Source organism: Eleutherodactylus coqui, chromosome 1 (genome assembly GCF_035609145.1).
Source record: "Eleutherodactylus coqui strain aEleCoq1 chromosome 1, aEleCoq1.hap1, whole genome shotgun sequence".
Lineage (NCBI taxonomy): Eukaryota > Metazoa > Chordata > Amphibia > Anura > Eleutherodactylidae > Eleutherodactylus > Eleutherodactylus coqui.
Window position 1 is genome coordinate 23,715,600 of NC_089837.1, and position 19,533 is coordinate 23,735,132.

Genomic DNA, 19,533 nt, shown 5'->3' on the forward strand with positions numbered 1-19,533 from the left:
GAACTTCAGAAAATTCTGGTCTTTATGATCCATTTACATCATGGTTGGAAGATATTTTTGGACAATGGAGTCCCTGAATCACTTCTCTTCTCACCACTTTCATTATTATAGTAATTGCCTTTGTGGTAGTAGGCTGTTGTGTAGTACCTTGTATATGCCACATACTGGCAAAATCTGCTGAAAAGGTGATACCCACTATGATAGCATAAAAATATATCTATGCCCAGCTCTAAAGCTCATCCAGCTTTGATCATTCTTATACTGGTCAGAACGATAGTGATATGGAGGAATCCAGTAAAGAAATTAAAAAAAAAAGTCTGACAGACATCACTAGGATGGACTGAAGTACTTCAAATATCTACTGTTCCGGATCAAGATAAGAAATAAAAGAAGGGAAATGTCACAGCACATAAGCTGTTAAGTTTCAGGCTACAATAAGTATGTGTATTTCTTATCTTATTTGGACTACTGAACCTTTTATAGAAAACCATGCCTAGTCTTTGTAGTGCCAGAATTAAGAATCATAAGATAAGAGAAGTCAACAGAAATGACTATAATGAAATATCAATAGGCTGACTGCAGCTATTTCCTTGTCTAGGTGAGTCTTAAGACCTTTGAGACCTTTCTTTTGTCAGAAGATGTCAATAAGCTTTATGATCAATAATCTTTGTGACAATAACCTTTGTATGATAACACCCTCTCTCTTTCTGTATAAGAACTTGTAATGTCTTCAAATAAACAGAATTCTTGTGAGTTCTCATGAGAAGAATCTTGCTGTAATATGAAGTGTTTCACATTATTCATAGATGCTGCTAGCAAAACTCTCATCACAGGCTTCCATATCTACCAATTTGGCACCTGGCAAAGAGGTCACGAGAAGCGCCTTGCTGTAACACGAAGTATTTCGCATTATTCATAGATACTGCTAGCAATCTTTTTTATCATGGGCTTCTACCAATTTGGCACCTGGCAATGAGGCAATGAGGTCATCATGTCAGTACCAGTATATACAAGAACCTCTTAAAATCCTTTAGTCCAGAATCGTTCACATTCAGTTGAACGGATGTGGCTCCCAAAATCATGAAGGCCGTCATATGGCATGTGTTCCTAATGCATGAAAATATGAATACAAGTGAAATATCACCAAAATAACTAAAACACAAAGTACACTTCATAATAAAATCTAAGATGTATAAGTAGCACCCTAAAGTAAAGGGAAGATAAAACACGCATAAAGAATAATCTAATAGAAGCAATAACATTTTAAGCTGTATATGCTTAAAGGAAGTCTGTCACCTAATTGTGCTATCAACAGAATAAACTGTTAAAAGAGCTCACGAGTCATATTCAAATTAGCTGTGCACTGTAATGGGCGCTCCACATCTGCCTGTGGTCTAGGCTCTCTGCCCATTGTCTCAAAAACTGCTCCATTCTGTGACTGTTTCTCTGGATTATCGTCACCACGCACGTGTCTGATCACTCAATCATGTAAATGCAAGGATGTTGCATCGCATGATGTTTCCAGTGGGCAGAGCTGAAGATATCACTAAGCATGGGATTGGGCAGCTTTTGAGACAATGGGCAAAGAGAGAGCCCGAACTGCAGGCAAAGGTTGACTACCGGTCGGACATTCCACCGCTAATTTGCATATGGTGCATGCCACAGCATGAATTTCTCAGTAGTGTAAAAGAAATTGTAGCATGTCCTTGAGGTATCACTTGAAGCTTATGGGCCCTATTGCAAAATCTGTAACAGGGTCCCCAACTATATTGCTTTATTCATAGTACTGGGCTCCCTATATGGAAAAGAGAGGCCTTATGGGCCTCCTAAGGCCGCCTCCAGACGGCCGGGTCGGATTCGGCACCGAGAATTCTCGCCAGGGGACCCGACCCGAGCGCCTGCAGAGAGCAGCGCGTACTCACCCGCGCCCCGCAGCTCTGGATCTTTCATGCGCAGACCGGAGCCGGCAGCCCCACACAGAAATAGAACATGCCGCGGTTTGTTTGTCGCGCGAGATCTTGCACGGCCAAACCGCGGCCGTCTACATATGTTAACGCAATCCTATGCAGGCTTTCAGCATCGGAAATCCCGCCGCGCAATTTCCCCCCTGCTGCAGGCTGCCTAAGACTCCTGAGCCCAGAAGCAACAACATCCTCTGCATCCCCTATAGTTAAGCTTTTGGATGTAACTATGTATTCTCATATCAGCACTCATGGAATAGTATATTCTGCTGATGGCACAAACATTCGGTGACAGACGTCCGTTAAAACAATGTAAATAAAAATTGGAAAGCGCCACAGGGCTTCTCTGCTAGTTAAATGCTGCTTATATCAGATCCTCTGGTCTCAGGGAGAGCTGCAGAAACAAAAAGTGAGGGATTCTCTTAGGGAGAGAGAACCCCCCAAAAGAAATATAGACAAATACAGCTGCCGCAATCCCCTTTTCATGTGGGAAATCCCCTTTTTTAAGTCCGAGGGAAGAGCGCACAGAGGATTCAGAGGAAGAGCAGTTGGACGATGAGGTGACTGACCCCACCTGGTTTGTTAAGCCTACTGAGGACAGGGCTTCAGAAGGGCAGGCAAGTGCAGCAGCAGGACAGGTTGGAAGAGCAGTGGGGTGGCCAGGGGGAGAGGCAAGACCAGAGCAAAGAATCCCCCAAATGTTTCACAAAGCACCGCCTCATGGCAAGCCTCCGTGCAGAGGGCTAGGTGTTCAAAAGTGTGGATGTTTTTCAGTGAGAGCGCGGACAACCGATGAACAGTGGCCAAGGTCCTTGGTGGGGTGAAACTCTCCCATGGTTGGTTACTCTGATTTCTTCCTGTGTAATACCATCTTTATGCACTGACAGCATAGGCGAGCCCAAAGAACTCAAAGACTTCCCCTTGCAGTGTTGAGCTATCTGTTTTGGGACACATGGATTTCCCATTGCTATGTAACTTGGGTCACACAAGGTGGAGGCTGTGACCGAGCCTGACCCAGGGCCCGCTCACATACTTCCCACACAGACTATAGCGGGTCCTGGTCATGGTTTCTTGGCCTTGTTATGCCAGCTCCTCCTCCTGCTTGGGGTCAGGGGATCAGCACTGGGCATCATGTATTTTCTCCCGTGTTACCACAGTTATCTGAGACACTGGTTTGGGCCAAAGAAGAGGAGCATTACTGCATTAATGAGACGTTCACAGCTGTGCTAGCATCTGAGTACGCTTCATGCCCGCGATTGCTGAAGGTGTGGGCAGAGGCCTATGTCCTCGGCGCAGTGAAAGTCTGCCATGTTTGGGCACTGTGATTTCTTCATATTTAATACTGTCTTTGGGTTCCTTGGACTCGCCTGTGCTGTGTGTGGACACAGACTTCTCATCGCGGTGTTTTACCTGTCTGGCACAAAGACACTGGCTGACTTGGGTAGGGTGCAGAGTGCAGATGGCTTTCCCCTTGCGGTGTCGATTGAGCTATCCGACACCTACAACAGAATGAATAGTGTGTGGACACATGGATTTCCTATTGCTATGTCACTAGCGGCACCTTGGGTCACACAAGGTGTTTGCTGGGACCGAGCCTGACCTAGGGCCCGCTCACATACTTCCCACACAGACTATAGCGGGTCCTGGTCATGGTTTCTTGGCTTTGTAATACTACCTCCTCCTCCTGCTTGGGATCATGAGATCAGCACTGAGCAACATGTATTTTCTCTCGTGTTACCACTGTTATCCGCGGCACTGGTTTGGGCCAAAGAAGAGGAGCGTTACTGCATTCATGAGACGTTCACAGCTTTACTAGCATCAAAGTCCGCTTCATGCCCGCGATTGCTGAGGGTGTGGGCAGAGGCTTATATCCTGGGGGAAATGCAACTGCGCCAGGTTGGGCTTGTGGAACTTGTTACTGGTTAATGCAGTCTTTGGAGCGGTGAAAGCAAACGTAACTGATTTAATGAGATGTTCATAGCTGTACTAGCATCGGAGTCAGCTTCATGCCAGGGATTGCTGAGGGTGTGGGCAGAGGCTTATGTCCTGGGGGAAATGCAACTGTGCCAGGTTGGGCCTGTGGAACTTGTTACTGGTTAATGCAGTTTTTGGAACAGTGAAAGCAAACGTAACTGATTTAATGAGACGTTCACAGCTGTACTAGCATCGTAGTCAGCTTCATGCCAGGGATTGCTGAGGGTGTGGGCAGAGGCTTATGTCCTGGGGGAAATGCAACTGTGCCAGGTTGGGCCTGTGGAACTTGTTACTGGTTAATGCAGTTTTTGGAACAGTGAAAGCAAACGTAACTGATTTAATGAGACGTTCACAGCTGTACTAGCATCAAAGTCCGCTTCATGCCCGCGATTGCTGAGGGTGTGGGCAGAGGCTTATATCCTGGGGGAAATGCAACTGCGCCAGGTTGGGCTTGTGGAACTTGTTACTGGTTAATGCAGTCTTTGGAGCGGTGAAAGCAAACGTAACTGATTTAATGAGATGTTCATAGCTGTACTAGCATCGGAGTCAGCTTCATGCCAGGGATTGCTGAGGGTGTGGGCAGAGGCTTATGTCCTGGGGGAAATGCAACTGTGCCAGGTTGGGCCTGTGGAACTTGTTACTGGTTAATGCAGTTTTTGGAACAGTGAAAGCAAACGTAACTGATTTAATGAGACGTTCACAGCTGTACTAGCTTCGGAGTCTGCTTCATGCCCACGATTGCTGTCAGTGTGGGCAGAGGCCTATGTCTTGGGGGAAATGCAACTGCGCCAGGTTGGGCCTGTGGAACTTGTTCCTGGTTAATGCAGTCTTTGGAGCGGTGAAAGCAAACGTAACTGATTTAATGAGACGTTCACAGCTGTACTAGCATCGGAGTCCGCTTCATGCAAGCGATTGCTGAGGGTGTGGGCAGAGGCTTATATCCTGGGGGAAGTGCAACTGCGCCAGGTTGGGCCTGTGGAACTTGTTACTGGTTAATGCAGTCTTTGGAGCGGTGAAAGCAAACGTAACTGATTTAATGAGATGTTCATAGCTGTACTAGCATCGGAGTCCACTTCATGCCCGCGATTGCTGAGGGTGTGGGGGCCGGCCTATGTCCTGGGGAAATGCAACTGCGCCAGGTTGGGCCTGTGGAACTTGTTCCTGGTTAATCCAGTCTTTGGAGCGGTGAAAGCAACTGCAAATAATTAAATGAGACGTTCACAGCTGTACTAGCATCGAAGTCCATTTTATGCCCACAATTGCTGAGGGTGTGGGCCGAGGTCCTTGGCGGGGTGAAACTTTGCCATGTTCGGGCGTTGTGATTTCTTTATGCGTAATACGATCTTTAAGTTCCTGCGGCTCACCTATGCTGTGGGTGAACAAAGAGCTCCTATTGCAGTGTTTTACCTGTCTGACACAAACCCACTGACTGACTAGGGCAGAAAAGAAGTCCGAGGCCCTTCGCAGGGTGAAACTCTGCCATGTTTGGGCACTCTGATTTCCTCATGTGTAATACCATGCTTGAGTTTCTTGGGCTAGCACAATGAGTTCCCATTGCGTTGCTTTACCTGTCTGGCACAAATACACTGACTGACTAGGGTAGAAATGTGAGCTGAGGTCCTTGGCAGGGCGAAAGTCTGCCATGTTTGGGTGCTCTGATTTCTTCTTGTGTAATACCATCTTTGTGCACCGACAGCATAGGCAAGCCCAAGGAACTTAAAGACTTTCCATTGCAGTCTTGAGCTATCTAAGACCTACACCGAATGAATTGTGTGTGGACACATGGATTTCCCATTGCTATGTAGCTCGCGGCACCTTGGGTCACGCAAGATGGAGCCTGGGACTGAGCCTGACCCTGGGCCCCCTCACGTGCTTCTCACACAGAGTATTGCTGCATTGTGGAGATGCGTAGAAGTGCTGGGCTGGCACCTGAGTCCCCTTTATGCCCACGTTTGCGGCTCCTGACAATTTTGTGACGGAGGTGGCACGTGATTGGAATGATGATTGTACGTCAATTTATCATCGATTCTCAACAGCATTGTGGGTTATCGCCCCCCCCCCCTTTCAAAGAGGGTCGCTGCCTGGCCCTGCCAACCCTCTGCAGTGTGTGCCTCCGGTTCCTCCTCATCCAGTATGTACTTATAAGTAGACATGAGGGTGGTGTGACTATGAAGCGAGCGTGTGGCATGAGGGCAGCTAAAGGCTGCTCAGGGAAACTTTTGTGTGCGCTGTGGATGCAGGGTTGTGTGGGGGGTTGGGCAGCATGTAACCCAGGAGAAGAGGCAGCGGTGTCACCCGCAGGCAGTGATTGTCTTTGGTTGCAGGTAGTCTGGTGCTTAGCTAAGGTATGCCTTGCTAAGGAGGGTTTGTCCGAAGTAAAAATTGTTAGGGGGGTGACGCCAGACTCTTGCTCCCATTGTTGCTTCAAAGTGGGACCTGGGAGCCTGAGATGCAGCCATGCATGCTGGCCCTGCCATTCCCTATTCGTTTCTGTGGTGTTTCCATGACTTTCGGATGTTTTCCAGAGTTTCACAAGCCATGACCTATGCGGAGCATCGGTCATATACAAAAATGCACGAGTCGCCCATTGACTTCAATGGGGTTCGTTAGTCGAAACGAGCTCTCGAGCATCGCGGAAAGTTCGACTCGAGCAACAAGCACCTGAGCATTTTGGTGCTCGCTCATCTCTACCAGTAACATTTCTGTAGCAGAAGTATAGGCAGACCCCTGTAACATTTCTGCAGCAAGAGTATAGGCGAACCCCTGAAACATTGATGTACCATGAGTGTAGGCGAAAGCCGGAAAAATTAGTTAGATAACAGTATAGGCGATGGCCAGAAAAATTTGTGTACCAAGAGTACAAGTGTACCCCTGAAAAATTGCTGTTGCTTAATTTGTAACAGAGCCTGGAGGCAGCCCTGTGAAAAAAATTGGTTACTGTTAAAGTATCAATACAATACTTTTGAAACTTTGAAAAATTGTAAAAAAAATTGTGAGCAGAGCCTTTTGGGCTGCAGAAAAATTGGCAGTTCAGTGTGATGACATGCTGTTTTAGGAGAAGAAGTAATAATATCAGAGAGTAATTGACTAAGCTAATTCCCCTTTTTTTTCCGGTGATAGAGAATGCTTTTTTCTCTGGTAGCAGTGAAAAGAATCATTAAGTTCTGCTGCTCTCCGCTGGTGGAGAAGAGAAGTCTGGGGAAATCCAGCCTTTGTTCATCTTTATGAGTGTAAGCATGTCGGCACTGGCAGTTGACAGGCGGGTACGCTTATCCGTGATGATTCCATTCCCCCTCCTGCACTAAACACCCTCTCTGACAAGACGCTAGTGGCAGGGCAGGCCAGCACCTCCAGGGCGTACAGTGCAAGTTCGTGCGACGTGTCCAGCTTTGACACCCAATAGTTGTATGGAGCAAAGGCATCACGGAGGATGGTGGTACGATCGGCTACATACTCCCTCACCATCTTTTTACAGTACTCCCTCCGACTCAGCCTTGACTGGGGAGTGGTGACACAGTCTTGCTGGGGAGCTATAAAGCTGGCAAATGCCTTGGAGAGTGTTCCCCTGCCTGCGCCGGACATGCTGCCTGATCGCCGCACCTCCCCTGCTACTTGGCCCTCGGAACTGCGTCTTCTGCCACTAGCGCTGTTAGATGGGAACTTTAGCATCACTTTTTCCACCAGGGCCCTGTATTGCATCACTCTCATATCCCTTTCCTCTTCGGGAATGAGAGTGGAAAGGTTCTCCTTACAGAGAAGGGTGTACACCCAGTAATCCGTGTGGCCAGAATGCATCTAACGCCATGGTCACGAGAAAGGCAGCCTAACATGAAGTTCACCATGTGTGCCAGGGTACCAGTACGCAACACATCGCTGTCCTCACTAGGAAGATGACTTTCAGGATCCTCCTCCTTCTCTACAGCCCATACACGCTGGTCAGATGACAGGCAAGCAGCATGGATACCCTTGGCAGTGTGCCCTGCTGTCTCTTCCCCCTCCTGCTCCTCCCCCTTCTCCTCCTCATCCAAAACACGCTGAGATATAGACATAAGGGTAGTCTGGCTATCAAGTGTCATACTGGCATCCCCTGGCTCCTGTTCTAACCGCAAAGCGTCGGCCGTTATGCTTTGCAGCAAACTTCTCAGCAGGCAAAGCAGCGGGATGATAACGCTAAGGATTGCAGCATCGCCCCTCACCATCTGGGTAGACTCCTCAAAGTTTTTGAAGACCTGGCAGATATCTGCCGTCCATGCCCACTCCTCAGTAAAGAATTGGGAAGGTTGACTACCACTCCGCCGCCCATGTTGCAGCTGGTATTCCACTATTGCTCTACGCTGCTCGTACAGCCTGGCCAACATGTGCAGCGTAGAATTGCAGCGTGTGGGCACGTCTCACAGCAGTCGGTGCTCTGGCAGCTGAACCGATGTTGCAGGGTCCTCAGGGTGGCAGTGTCCGTGGTGGACTTGCGGAAATGTGCGCAGATACGGCGCACCTTGCCGAGCAGGTCAGACAAGTGGGGGTAGTTTTTCAGAAACCGCTGAACCACCAGATTGAAGACGTGGGCCAGGCATGGCACCTGTGTGAGGCTGCCGAGCTGCAGAGCTGCCACTAGGTTACGGCCGTTGTCACACACGGCCATGCCCAGTTGGAGGCTCAGCGGTGAAAGCCAGAGGTCGGTCTGCTCTGTCAGACCCTGCAACAGTTCGAACCACCAGATTGAAGACGTGGGCCAGCACCAAAATACCAGCACCGAGGTAGGACCCGCTATTCTGGGTGTGGGTAGGACGTGAGCGCTCCCGGGCTCTGACTCGGTCCCAGCCTCCACCAAATTAAACCAAAGTGCCGTCAGGGACATATAGTGGCCCTGCCCGCCAGTACTTGTCCACGTGTCCGTGGTTATGTGGACCATCCCTGTAACTGCGTTGGTGAGGGCACGATTTATGTTGCGGGAGACGTGCTGGTGTAGGGCTGGGACGGCACACTGGGAAAAATAGTGGCGACTGGGCACCGAGTAGCGCGGGACCGCCGCTGCCATCATGTTTTTAAAAGTCTCTGTTTCCACAAGCCTGTACGGCAGCATCTCCAGGCTGATTAATTTGGCAATGTGCACGTTTAAAGCTTGTGCATGCGGGTGGGTTGCGGCGTATTTGTGCTTTCGCTCTAACGCTTGTCGTGTGACCCGGAGGCGGTGAATGGCCTTCGTCCCACCTTGTGGGGTGCTTGGCCATCATATGCCTGCGCATGCTGGTGGTGGTGGCTCCCCGGCTGATCTTGGTGTGACAGGTTGCACACCACTGTCCGTCGGTCATCCGCGCTCTCATTAAAAAACATCCACACTTTTGAACACTTAGCCCTCTGCACGGAGGCTTGCCGTGAGGGGGTGCTTTGGGAAACATTTGAGGGATTCCACGCTCTGGCCCTGCCTCTACCCCTGGCCACACTACTGCCTCTTCTAACCTGTCCTGCTGCTGCACTTGCCTCCCCCTCTGAAGCCCTGTCCTCAGTAGGCTTAGCAAACCAGGAGGGGTCAGTCACCTCATCGTCCATCTGCTCTTCCTCCGAATCCTCTGTGCGCTCTTCCCTCGGACTTACTGCCCTTACTACTACCTCACTGACAGACAACTGTGTCTCATCATTATCCTCACCCACAAAAAGCTCTTGAGACAGTTGCCGGAAGTCCCCAGCCTCATCACCCGGACTCCGTGAACTTTCCAAAGGTTAGGCATCGGTCATGACAAACTCCTCAGGTGAGAGAGGAACCATTTTTTCCCACTCATGGCAGGGACCCGAGAACAGTTCCTGGGAGTCTGCCTGCTCATCAGAATATGTCATTTTCATGGAGTGAGGAGACTGGGAGGAAGGAAGAGCAGCAGCCAGAGGATTCAGAGTTGCAGTCCATAAGCCGGAAGTAGTGGATTGCATAGAAGACTGGGTGGTCAATACATTGCTAGACGCATTTTCTGCCATCCACGACAGGACCTGCTCACACTGCTCTGTTTGTAATAAAGGTCTACCACGCGGACCCATAAATTGTGATATAAAGCTGGGGACCCCAGAAACTTGCCTCTCTCCTAATCCCGCAGCAGCCGGCTGGGATTCACCTGGACCAGGAACTCGGCCTGTGCCCACACCCTCACTTGGACATCCGCGTCCACGTCGATGTCCTCGACCCTTACCCCTACTCCTCATTATGACGGATTAAGAGGAGAGCAGGGCCCAAATAAATTACCCCACTGTACAGCACTGACAACTGTGGCTTAATTCACCGCACACAGAGACTCTATGTAGATAGTGGAGGCTCTATGCTGTGACTTGAAAAAATTAACCAGCTGTCTTGCGCTGATACCTAGGGGTAATTTACCGCTCGCAGAGACTTGCAGATAATAGAGGCTGTGTGGAGTGGGAGAAGACTCTAAAACCAGTGGATAGTGCTGGTAACTGCGGCTATCTCAACCCCACCAAGGAAAGGGTATTGTGAGACGCTGAAAAACTTTGCAGTGGCCCAGGTAATATTACAGTACTGTTTAGCGGTGAGACCTCTGTGTAATGCACTGCAGACACAGAATGTTATAAATGAAGTTGTTCACAGCAGGCTAGGAATTATTTGAGTGCAGTTTCACAGTGAGAGCTGGTTGTATGGCACTGCAGCTTGAGAAAACTATTAATGAAAGGCAGGCCACAAGTATAATGCACACGGTCAGATGTAGCCCAACGCAGGAGGTTTGAGGTTTTTGCATGGAGGATCCGGACTGTATAGTGTATATAACTTTCCCTATAGAAGTGGCTGTGCCCCAACACTCGGTGTCTAATGCTCTGCAGACACAGAACGGTATAAATGAAGTCGTTCACAGTTGGCTAGGAAATATTTGAGTGCAGTTTCATGGTGAGAGCGGGATTGTACGGCACTGCAGCCTGAAAAAACTCTTACTGAAAGCCTGCGAACAGGCCTAGATGCGTAATACAAAAATGGATGAACTACTACTCCCAGCAGGCCACAACTATAATGCACACTGTCAGATGTAGCCCTAAGAAGGAGCTTTGGGTTTCTTGAAGGCAGGATCCTACTGTAACACTTTCCTTATATCAGCAGCAGCTTTTTCCCTAAACTCTGTATAATACACTGCAGACTGAGAACCCTATAGCTGAAATGGCCTGTACAGCCCGAGATGAAAAAAAAAAAAAGGTTCACTACTGCTCCCAGCCAGCCACTACAGTAATGCACACGGTCAGATGTAGCCCTAAGAAGGACCGTTGGGGTTCTTGAAGACAGGACCTACGCTAACACTATCCCTGAATGAGCAGCAGCACTTTCCCTAAACTCGGCCAGCGTGTGTCTGAGGTGAGCCGTGGGCGGGACCACTTTTAGTACTCGGCGGTCACCTGATCTCACCAGCCACTCACTGCTGTGGGGTGGGATAGGGCTGGCACGTCACAGCAGGAAGTGGTAATGCCTTCCCCGCATGTCTATTGGCTAGAAAATGGCGCTAACCATGTGGGGAAGAAAATGGAATTGACTCGAGTACCGCGTGGTGTTCGTCTCGAGTAAGGAGCATCTGGAGTACCCCAATGCTCGAATGAGCATCAAGCTCGGACGAGTGTGCTCGCTCATCTCTATTGAAACCCTCCCAAAAGCATTCAGAAGCTCAACAAGTCTGGGAAGGCCTTTATCAGGGTTAGTGACCAAGAAGACAATATCGTAAGCGAAAGCTGCTGTGGACAGTCGTTGGTCTCCTATATGTAGGCCCCTAATATCCGGGTCCTGTCTGACTTGTAGTAAGAGGGGTTCCAGTACCAGGATAAACAGTGTGGGGGAGAGAGGGCATCCTTGGCGGGTGCCGTTTCTTATGTCGAAGGGGGAAGACAAAATGTCGCGCATAAGGACAGGCATATAGGGAAAAGATGGCAGAGACAAACGCCTCCGGCAGGTTATAATGGACCGAGGCACTCCTCATATATGTCGAGTTAACCCTATCAAACGTCTTCTCGGCATTGGTTCCTATGAAGGCTAAGGGAATGTTGTGGCACTGGGCGTAACGAGCTGCATGAAGTAGCCTGCGGCAGTTGTCTCTACTCTCTCGCCCCTCCACAAAACCAGCCTGCTCCTCATTAAACAGGGAAGGAATGAACACCTCAAGTCTCCTAGCCAAAAGTTTCGCCCAGAGCTTGATGTTGAAGTTAAAAAGCGAAATGGGCCTATAGCTGCCACAGAGGGCAGGGTCCTTGTTATCCTTCTGTTTTAAAGTGATATGGGCTTCCTAAGATTGTTTCGGTAGGGCATCTCCTGAGAGGAGGGCATTAAAAAGTTTGGTCAGTTTGGGGATTAAAACTGATTGAAAGGTCTTATAATATGCTAAAGTTAGTCCATCAGGGCCAGGGCATTTGTTACGCGGGCAGGAGGCTAGTAAGTCTTTTAATTTGGCCTGTGATACAGGTACCAACAAGGAGCCTGCCTCTTCACTACCCAGTTTGGGCATGGGCAGATTCTGCAAGAAGGAGTCAATCTGATCCTTCGCGTTAGACGCGTCCTCAGTCGTTAAATGTCCCTGGAGGTTGTATAGATCGGAATAAAAACGCTGAAACTCCTTGGCTATATCTGAAGAGGAGATAGCTAACTTACCTGGGTCAGTTTTAATGGAACTAATTGTATTTTTAGCCCAAGCTTTTTTGATTAGCAAGGACATAAATTTGCTTTCCTTGTTGCTCTGTGCGTACACAATATGTTTCATGTGCAAATTTTTTTTGTTAAACTTGGATTCGAGACAGAGTCGTAGTTCTTTTCGTAATTCTACAAGTTTCTCTAAGTTGGATTTCGTTTGCGAAAGTTTTACTGTCTGTTCTAATTTAGCAATTTGTATAAGTCTATCGTCTATTTCTTTCTGTAGTTGTTTCTTGGTTCTGGAGCCCAGGGCTATCAATAAACCCCATTACGTAGGCTTTATGGGCCTCCCAAACGTTAGGAATGTCGACTCCCCGCCCGAGTTGAGCCGAAAATATTCTTCAATTAGGTTGGAGAGGGTGGTGTTTCCCTCCTCTGAATCTAAAAGAGATGCGTTGAGCCTCCATCTCCATTCCCTATGAGTTTGTTGTGAGGGGCGGAGCACAACGTGGATGGGAGCGTAGTCGGAGACGGTCACTGGATTTATTATAGCTCTGTCAGGCAGTGCGAGGAGCCCAGAGGAGATAAATAAATAATCCTGTCTCTGAAACAAGGAATGGACCTGAGAAAAAAAGGTATAATCTTTTGGATGAAGGAGACGCCAGGCGTCGACGATCCCCAGTTCCTGCAGGGCCCGGTCAAGTCTTCTCAGCCTTACCTGGGAAATCTGAGAACGACCCACGGAGGAGTCCAATAATGGATTTAAATTGACATTAAAATCTCCCCCGAGGATTATATGACCTAGTGCGAAGTGTCTCAGAACCTCAAGCTGTTTGAGTAGCCAGGGGACCTGCTCTACATTCGGTGGCTATTGTGAGTTTTGTGTTATTTATAGTCCCTTTAAGGAACATCAGTCTGCCGTCGCCATCAGTGTATTGGGAATCACATGTAAAGTTCACAGATTTGTGAAAGAGTATTGACACCCCCTTGGAGGCTGACGTAGGGTTAACGTTATGGGAACACTGAGGGAATTGCTTACCTGGTAACGCAAAGCTCCTATCCCCCTTAAAATGAATCTCCTGAAGGAGAAGAATTTTTGTGTCATACCTTTTTAGGAGGAGGGCGACATTATGGCGTTTCAGTGGCGAGTTAAGGCCCTTGACATTAAACAATGTGAGACGGAGATCTCCCGTTTCGTGTAACCTTTAAGCTAAAAAGGAGAAACAAGAAAAGAAAGAGCCAATGTAAAACAAATATACGTTGTTCCTAAACACCAGGTAATCTCCTCCCCACCTGAAAGGGGATGGGTAGAAAGGACGGGAGAGGGAAGGGAAAAATAACACAAGTAAAGATAAGAAAACCAGAAGACACTGGATGACCAGTGAGCTCAGATTAAAAATTAACACTTGTAGAGGGTCTGTCTGACTCCTAAGACCCTCTTTGAAGAGTGGGCGAGCCACAACAAGGTACTGCAACCGCAGTATCGAAAATATAACAGAAAACATTCACACAGCCTGACCTGGCAGGCATGGTCGGGACCGTTTCGGTTGTGGAAGGGAAAAACAATAGTAGATTAGCAGAACAATGTGTAGGGAGACAGCGAGGGGGGAGATAAAAATATTGATCCCCATAGGTCACTTCGGCATCCCTGAGGGGGTGAGAAAGGATCCTGGACAGCAAGTGTAGGGGGTTATCCCCACTTTCACCCAATCACACAGCCCCGATCTAGGGCACGGAAGAAAGTAAGAAAGAAAACCAGACGACACGAAGTGTTTATTCAAAACACATCGTCACCAACAGTCACCAACTAAGAATAGCATGGTGATCTTCAAGTGTCCATCTCCACCGAATCATCTCTGGTTTTCTTTTTCTTATTTTTAGGAGACTTGTAATTGCAAACTGGCTGCCAGCTCTCTGAGGAGGGTAGCCTAGAGAACTTCGGTAAGTCCGGCAAAGGTAGCCAGCTTGGTAGCGAAATCGGTTTGATGTCCAATAACTGCCAGCACTGTTGAAGCTCTTCTGGAGAGCGAATGTTGAGCTTTCGGCCCTTATGAGTGATACCCAGTCCGAACGGGAATAACCAAGCATATTTTATGCCCTTGTCTCTCAGAGTCTCCAGAAGCGGTCGTAGCAAGCTGCGTTTGATCAGGGTAGAGGGTGCCAGATCTTGGAAGATTTGTATTGAGGCGTCCGCATAATGTAAGTCTTTATATTGTCTTGCTGCTCTTAGAACAGATACTGCATCAGAAAATGAGAGCAGCTTACAAACAACGTCTCTCGGCGGTTCTGACGCAGAGGGTAGAGGTTTGAGGGCTCTGTGTATACGTTCAATAATAATGGGAGCAGCCCTTTCTTCTCCAAGGAGCAAGATAAATATTTCTTTAGCCACCTTAGCCAAGCAGTCACCTGCCCATGACTCTGGAAGTTCTTTGATGCGCACATTGCTGCGCCTGTTTCTGATCTCTAGATCTTTCTGTATTATTAGGGTTTTGTTAAGCTGGTCGTGGTGCTCTTTAAGTGCTTTTTCCAGCTCAGAGGAGTGAGAGACATGGCAGCAGAGGTGGTCTCTAATTCTTCCACCCAGCGGCCCATGTGCCTGAGATCCTCTTTAATTTCTGCTAGATTTGTTCTCAGGGGGTGCAGGGCTTGAGAGAACAGGTCTCTCATGAAGCCTCTGGAGACATTCTCTCCTTACTCCCCGTCCGTTGAGGACCCGTCCTCCCCCTCCTTACTGTCAGAAGCTGCTGTCTCCTGAGCCAGCGCCATCTTGAGAAGGGCGCGGGGTGAGCGAGCGCTATGGTTTTTGAGGTAGCGCTGCATGTCTGTTTGTCCTTTATGTGAGCGGGGCGTGCCCTGGGTTTTCCCCCTCTCTCTCTGCTTGTTTTCCCCATCAGTGCTGCTTCTAGCCGCTGTATTAGGTCCCGGGAGGTGCCGCTGAAACCGAGCTCTGTGCTTAGACCTCCATCCCGCTCAGCGGCCAGGCTCCGCACCCTGGTGTGCTTCATTTTAATATAACTTTATTAATTTTAAAAGTTCCTTCATTACAAGCAATGTGAATGATGGTGTTATATCATGCTGGACACGTTGACATTATCCTTCACCAGGTGGGCAAAGCCCAAGTGTCATCGCAGCAGAATTCAAGCAACGCCACCCATCCAGCTCTCCCATTACCCACAGTAAAGTTACCAGACTTCTTTCCAAATTCACCCTCTGTCTCAAGAATGTGAGGTTAGCCTCCAACCAGCGAATGTTATCTAACATGAATGGCATCTTTACAAATTGCAGATGCTGCAACACCCGATGGAGGGAGACCCAGACCGTGAGTTAGAAGTTGCAGAATGGGTGACACAGTAACTTCAGATAAACCCTTGCTCTTCTATCATTCGCTGTTCAGTGATGAAGCAAACTTCTTTATGAACGAACAGAATCTCCGGTAATGACTGCCGAACCTTCCTTATAGCAAACAACAGGTATGGTAATAGGAAATCCCAATCTTTTCCATCCCTTTCACGCACTTTCTTTAGCATTTGATTAAAAGTTTTCTTAAATCTTTCTACCAGCCCATCCATCTTGGGACGGTAAAGAGACGTGTCATTGCTCTACTTTTAAGAACTTGATGCCCCCTTCCAGCCTAACGGCATAAACAAAAGCAGTCCAGATAGAAGTCCTGCACTCATGCAGGTTATGACACGGTGTAGCAGCTCTCACAGCCTTTAGGGTCTGTCTCCAGGCAAAAAGAGAACTACACAGCTCCTTGACTTGTCAACACCCACCCCCCACCCCGGTGGTCATTAATGAATTACCAAATGAGTTTGCATCACAGAATGATAGTACCGTGTTTCCCTGAAAATAACAGTCACAATATCAATGGTAGAAGGCAGCACTTCTTACAGCAGTGGAATAAAAAAGATACGACCTTTATTCAATCCATGGTCAAACAGAATGCCTCGGGCATTCTGTTTGACCATGGATTGAATAAAGGTCGTATCTTTTTTATTCCACTGCTGTAAGAAGTGCTGCCTTCTACCATTGATATTGTGACTTTTATTTGGGGCAACGGGATCCAGTCCCTTGTTAGGCGTGCACAGGCAAGTTTGTGCAACTGCATGAGGAGTGTGGGTGCTGCTGGCAACCTAATATTACTGCTTTCCTTGAAAATAAGACAGGATCTTATATTTATTTTTATTCCAAAATATTTCTTTTTTACATGTATAGAAGCCTGGACACTATTTACAAATCATGCTAGGGCTTATTTTCAGGGCAGGGCTTATTTTCAGGGAAATAGGGTAGTTTGTGAAAAATATGCCATATATCATCCCGTCACTATAGCTATTACATCACCTGGAAACCAACCAGAAAAGCGCAGCATGGGCATGAGGTAAGAGAATTACGTTTATTTGACAAGACTGGTGTCAACATTCGTTTTCTGAGAAATTATATAAAACTGCATGTAAGTTCATTGTGATATTATCAGGGGGGTGGGTGGGGAGTCAAACAACAAGCCCAATTTAGGGTATAGGAACATGGAAGATTTTTTTCAGCCCGATTTTCGGATTGAGATATTGTGTGGTATATCGGACAGACATGGCACCCATGTATTTGAACAAGTGTACGCACACAGGCTTCTTTTTCTTAATCGGATGGAAAGTCTGAGTTATAAAACATCTCAGCATGTCCTATTATTGTCTGATTATTGGGCAAAAATAGCACATGTACAAGTGTGGGGTCCTGTATGTCAAATAGCAAAAGGATGGGAGGTCTGTGTGCAAGTAGCCTAAGTCAACTATATTTTCTGTATCCGACAAATTCATCTCTACTACTCTTGATTATTTCATGTCTGCTGCATTTGGAAAACCGAGGCCTTGATCAGTAAAATGACCTCCGATTGAAATATTTGTATACATATTTATAGCTGCAGTCGCTTTGCATCTCCACCTGCTTTCCACATTATAATATCAGTCATCAGCCATCAGATCAGCAGTGTCCGGTGTAAGCTGAAACTGAAAGTCCGATGGCCGACTCTTCCATAACCGTAGGATACCAAATCCTTGTCTTTTCAGCAGGACTTTCCTTCCTGGCCGGATTTCTCATCAATGCATTTATTGTAGCGGTAAACATCTCTGAGTGGAAGAAGGGAAGACCAATGTCCACAGCTGACAAAGTCATCACCTCCCTCGGGATTTCCAGGATGGTCTTCCAGGTCTCATGTCTGCTGAATATCATCTGGGATATTTACTTCTATAGACTGAGCTCCTTATTCATTGTGTCAGTTATTTTTCTTGAGTCGACTTCCGTCTACTCCAGCATCTGGTTGTCCACTCTGCTCTCCGTTGTCTTCTGCTTGAAGATCTCCACCTTGCACAATGCTTTCTTCTTACGGCTGAAGATCTTTGTGTTGAATAGAGTCTCCTGCCTCATTACAGGGTCTGTGATCGTGTCTTCAAGCAACATTTTGATCGTTTATTCGATGGCTAATTTTGCAATCTCCAACAACTCAACCAGGGGGACGTATAACAATCTCTTTCTGGGCTTGTCGATTTCAGCAAATATATTTTTGATCGTCGGACCCTTCCTCATTTACTTCATTTCTTCGGTCCTGCTAATTATCCATCTTTACCGTCACATGAGTCAAATGAGATCTGAAAGGAATACAACAAGTCATCTGGATATTTACCACAAGACAATCAAGTTCACCGGATTCTCCCTTCTCTGCTCCACTGTCTATATGCTCATTGAACAGACTTATCCATACTTCTATGATGTATTTGGCCTATTGGGATGTTACTTTTTTTGGCAGATTTTTCCCACCCTTCATTCCATCTATCTGATCTATGTGACAACTAAGCTACGGATTCAGGTCTCCAATATGGTCCACAAGCTGAGGAGAAGATGTGGTGACCCCAAAGCTTCGGTGGAGACAGTCTTCCAGTAATAAGGAAGGGAATATAAACCTTCTATATCTACTGAAGGGAACTGAGGAGAAATGTAAAATCAGAATGGAGTTAGCAGTTTGTAGTTCTGTTAGGTTTGTATCTGAGTAGGAAATGGGTCTTAGGATATTATATAGGGATAGAAGTATATTGTAATGTGGAGCTTATTATTCTACACTGACCTTCCTATAATACATTGTTTATCTCTACATATCTGCAGGAGTTAGAAAGTCCAGGATATTCTCAGCTTTGGGACAATTAGTCTTAGATTAAACACTTGATGACTGGAAATTTATGGAGCTTCTTTCTGGACTATGTGTAGCAGCAATGTAAATTTTAATACTTTACTGAGCGGGCTAACAGCCTGTAGTTTCGGTGCTGATATTGGTTCAGGTCCCGATGATGTCATCAGAGTGACAGTCACTCTTATTGTAGTGACCCACAGCTTGGAGTCCCTCCTGCACTTGTAAATCTGGGTGTTTTATGTGTGTCTCATGTCACTGTTAAGAGTGGTGAATGGAACAGTAGTATCTGTCTTAACCCAAAATAGGGCATGAATGAGTTAATGTCTGGTGTCTGGAAATTGTATCTGTCTAGTCTAGTTATGTGTATTGTATGTCATAACTTTCTGTCTGCATGTGTCTTGCAATAGGTCAGGTGTTAGGAGGAGGAGTTAGAGATATAGTAGTTGAGAGAAGAAGAGTCAGGAGTGAGTGGCTGTTGAGAGATTGGCTGCTCCTGCCAGAGATCGGCCATGGTGGAGCCACTCCTTGTCAGACATCTGTCCCATTCAAAGAGTAGAATGCAAGATGCACAGCCAGTGTGGGTGTGAGAGAGCAAGAACCGCATGCTCCCCCGCAGAACCGCAACTCAAGGGAGACTAGTAAGAAACTACCTACTGCTAGCCACCAGTGTGAACATGTTAGAGAGGCTGTGCAGTTGAGAGTGTTTAACCCAAGTAGGAGATCCATCAGATAACTGCGACTGAGGATGTATGTGCCTTGGGGAACCAGAACTGTACAAGTATAAAGAAATGAGACAAGGAAATGTAACTTCTAGAAGGTATATTCAG

The 19,533-nt window shown here is 47.3% G+C and overlaps 1 protein-coding gene across 1 annotated transcript; it reads left to right on the plus strand.

The window, feature by feature from the left end:
• Positions 1-17,542: 17,542 nt before the first annotated feature.
• LOC136605862 (taste receptor type 2 member 140-like) lies at positions 17,543-18,463 on the plus strand. The gene has a single exon (XM_066588987.1). It carries the CDS (start codon positions 17,543-17,545, stop codon positions 18,461-18,463), a length of 921 nt encoding a protein of 306 aa, XP_066445084.1.
• The last annotated feature ends 1,070 nt before the right edge of the window (positions 18,464-19,533 follow it).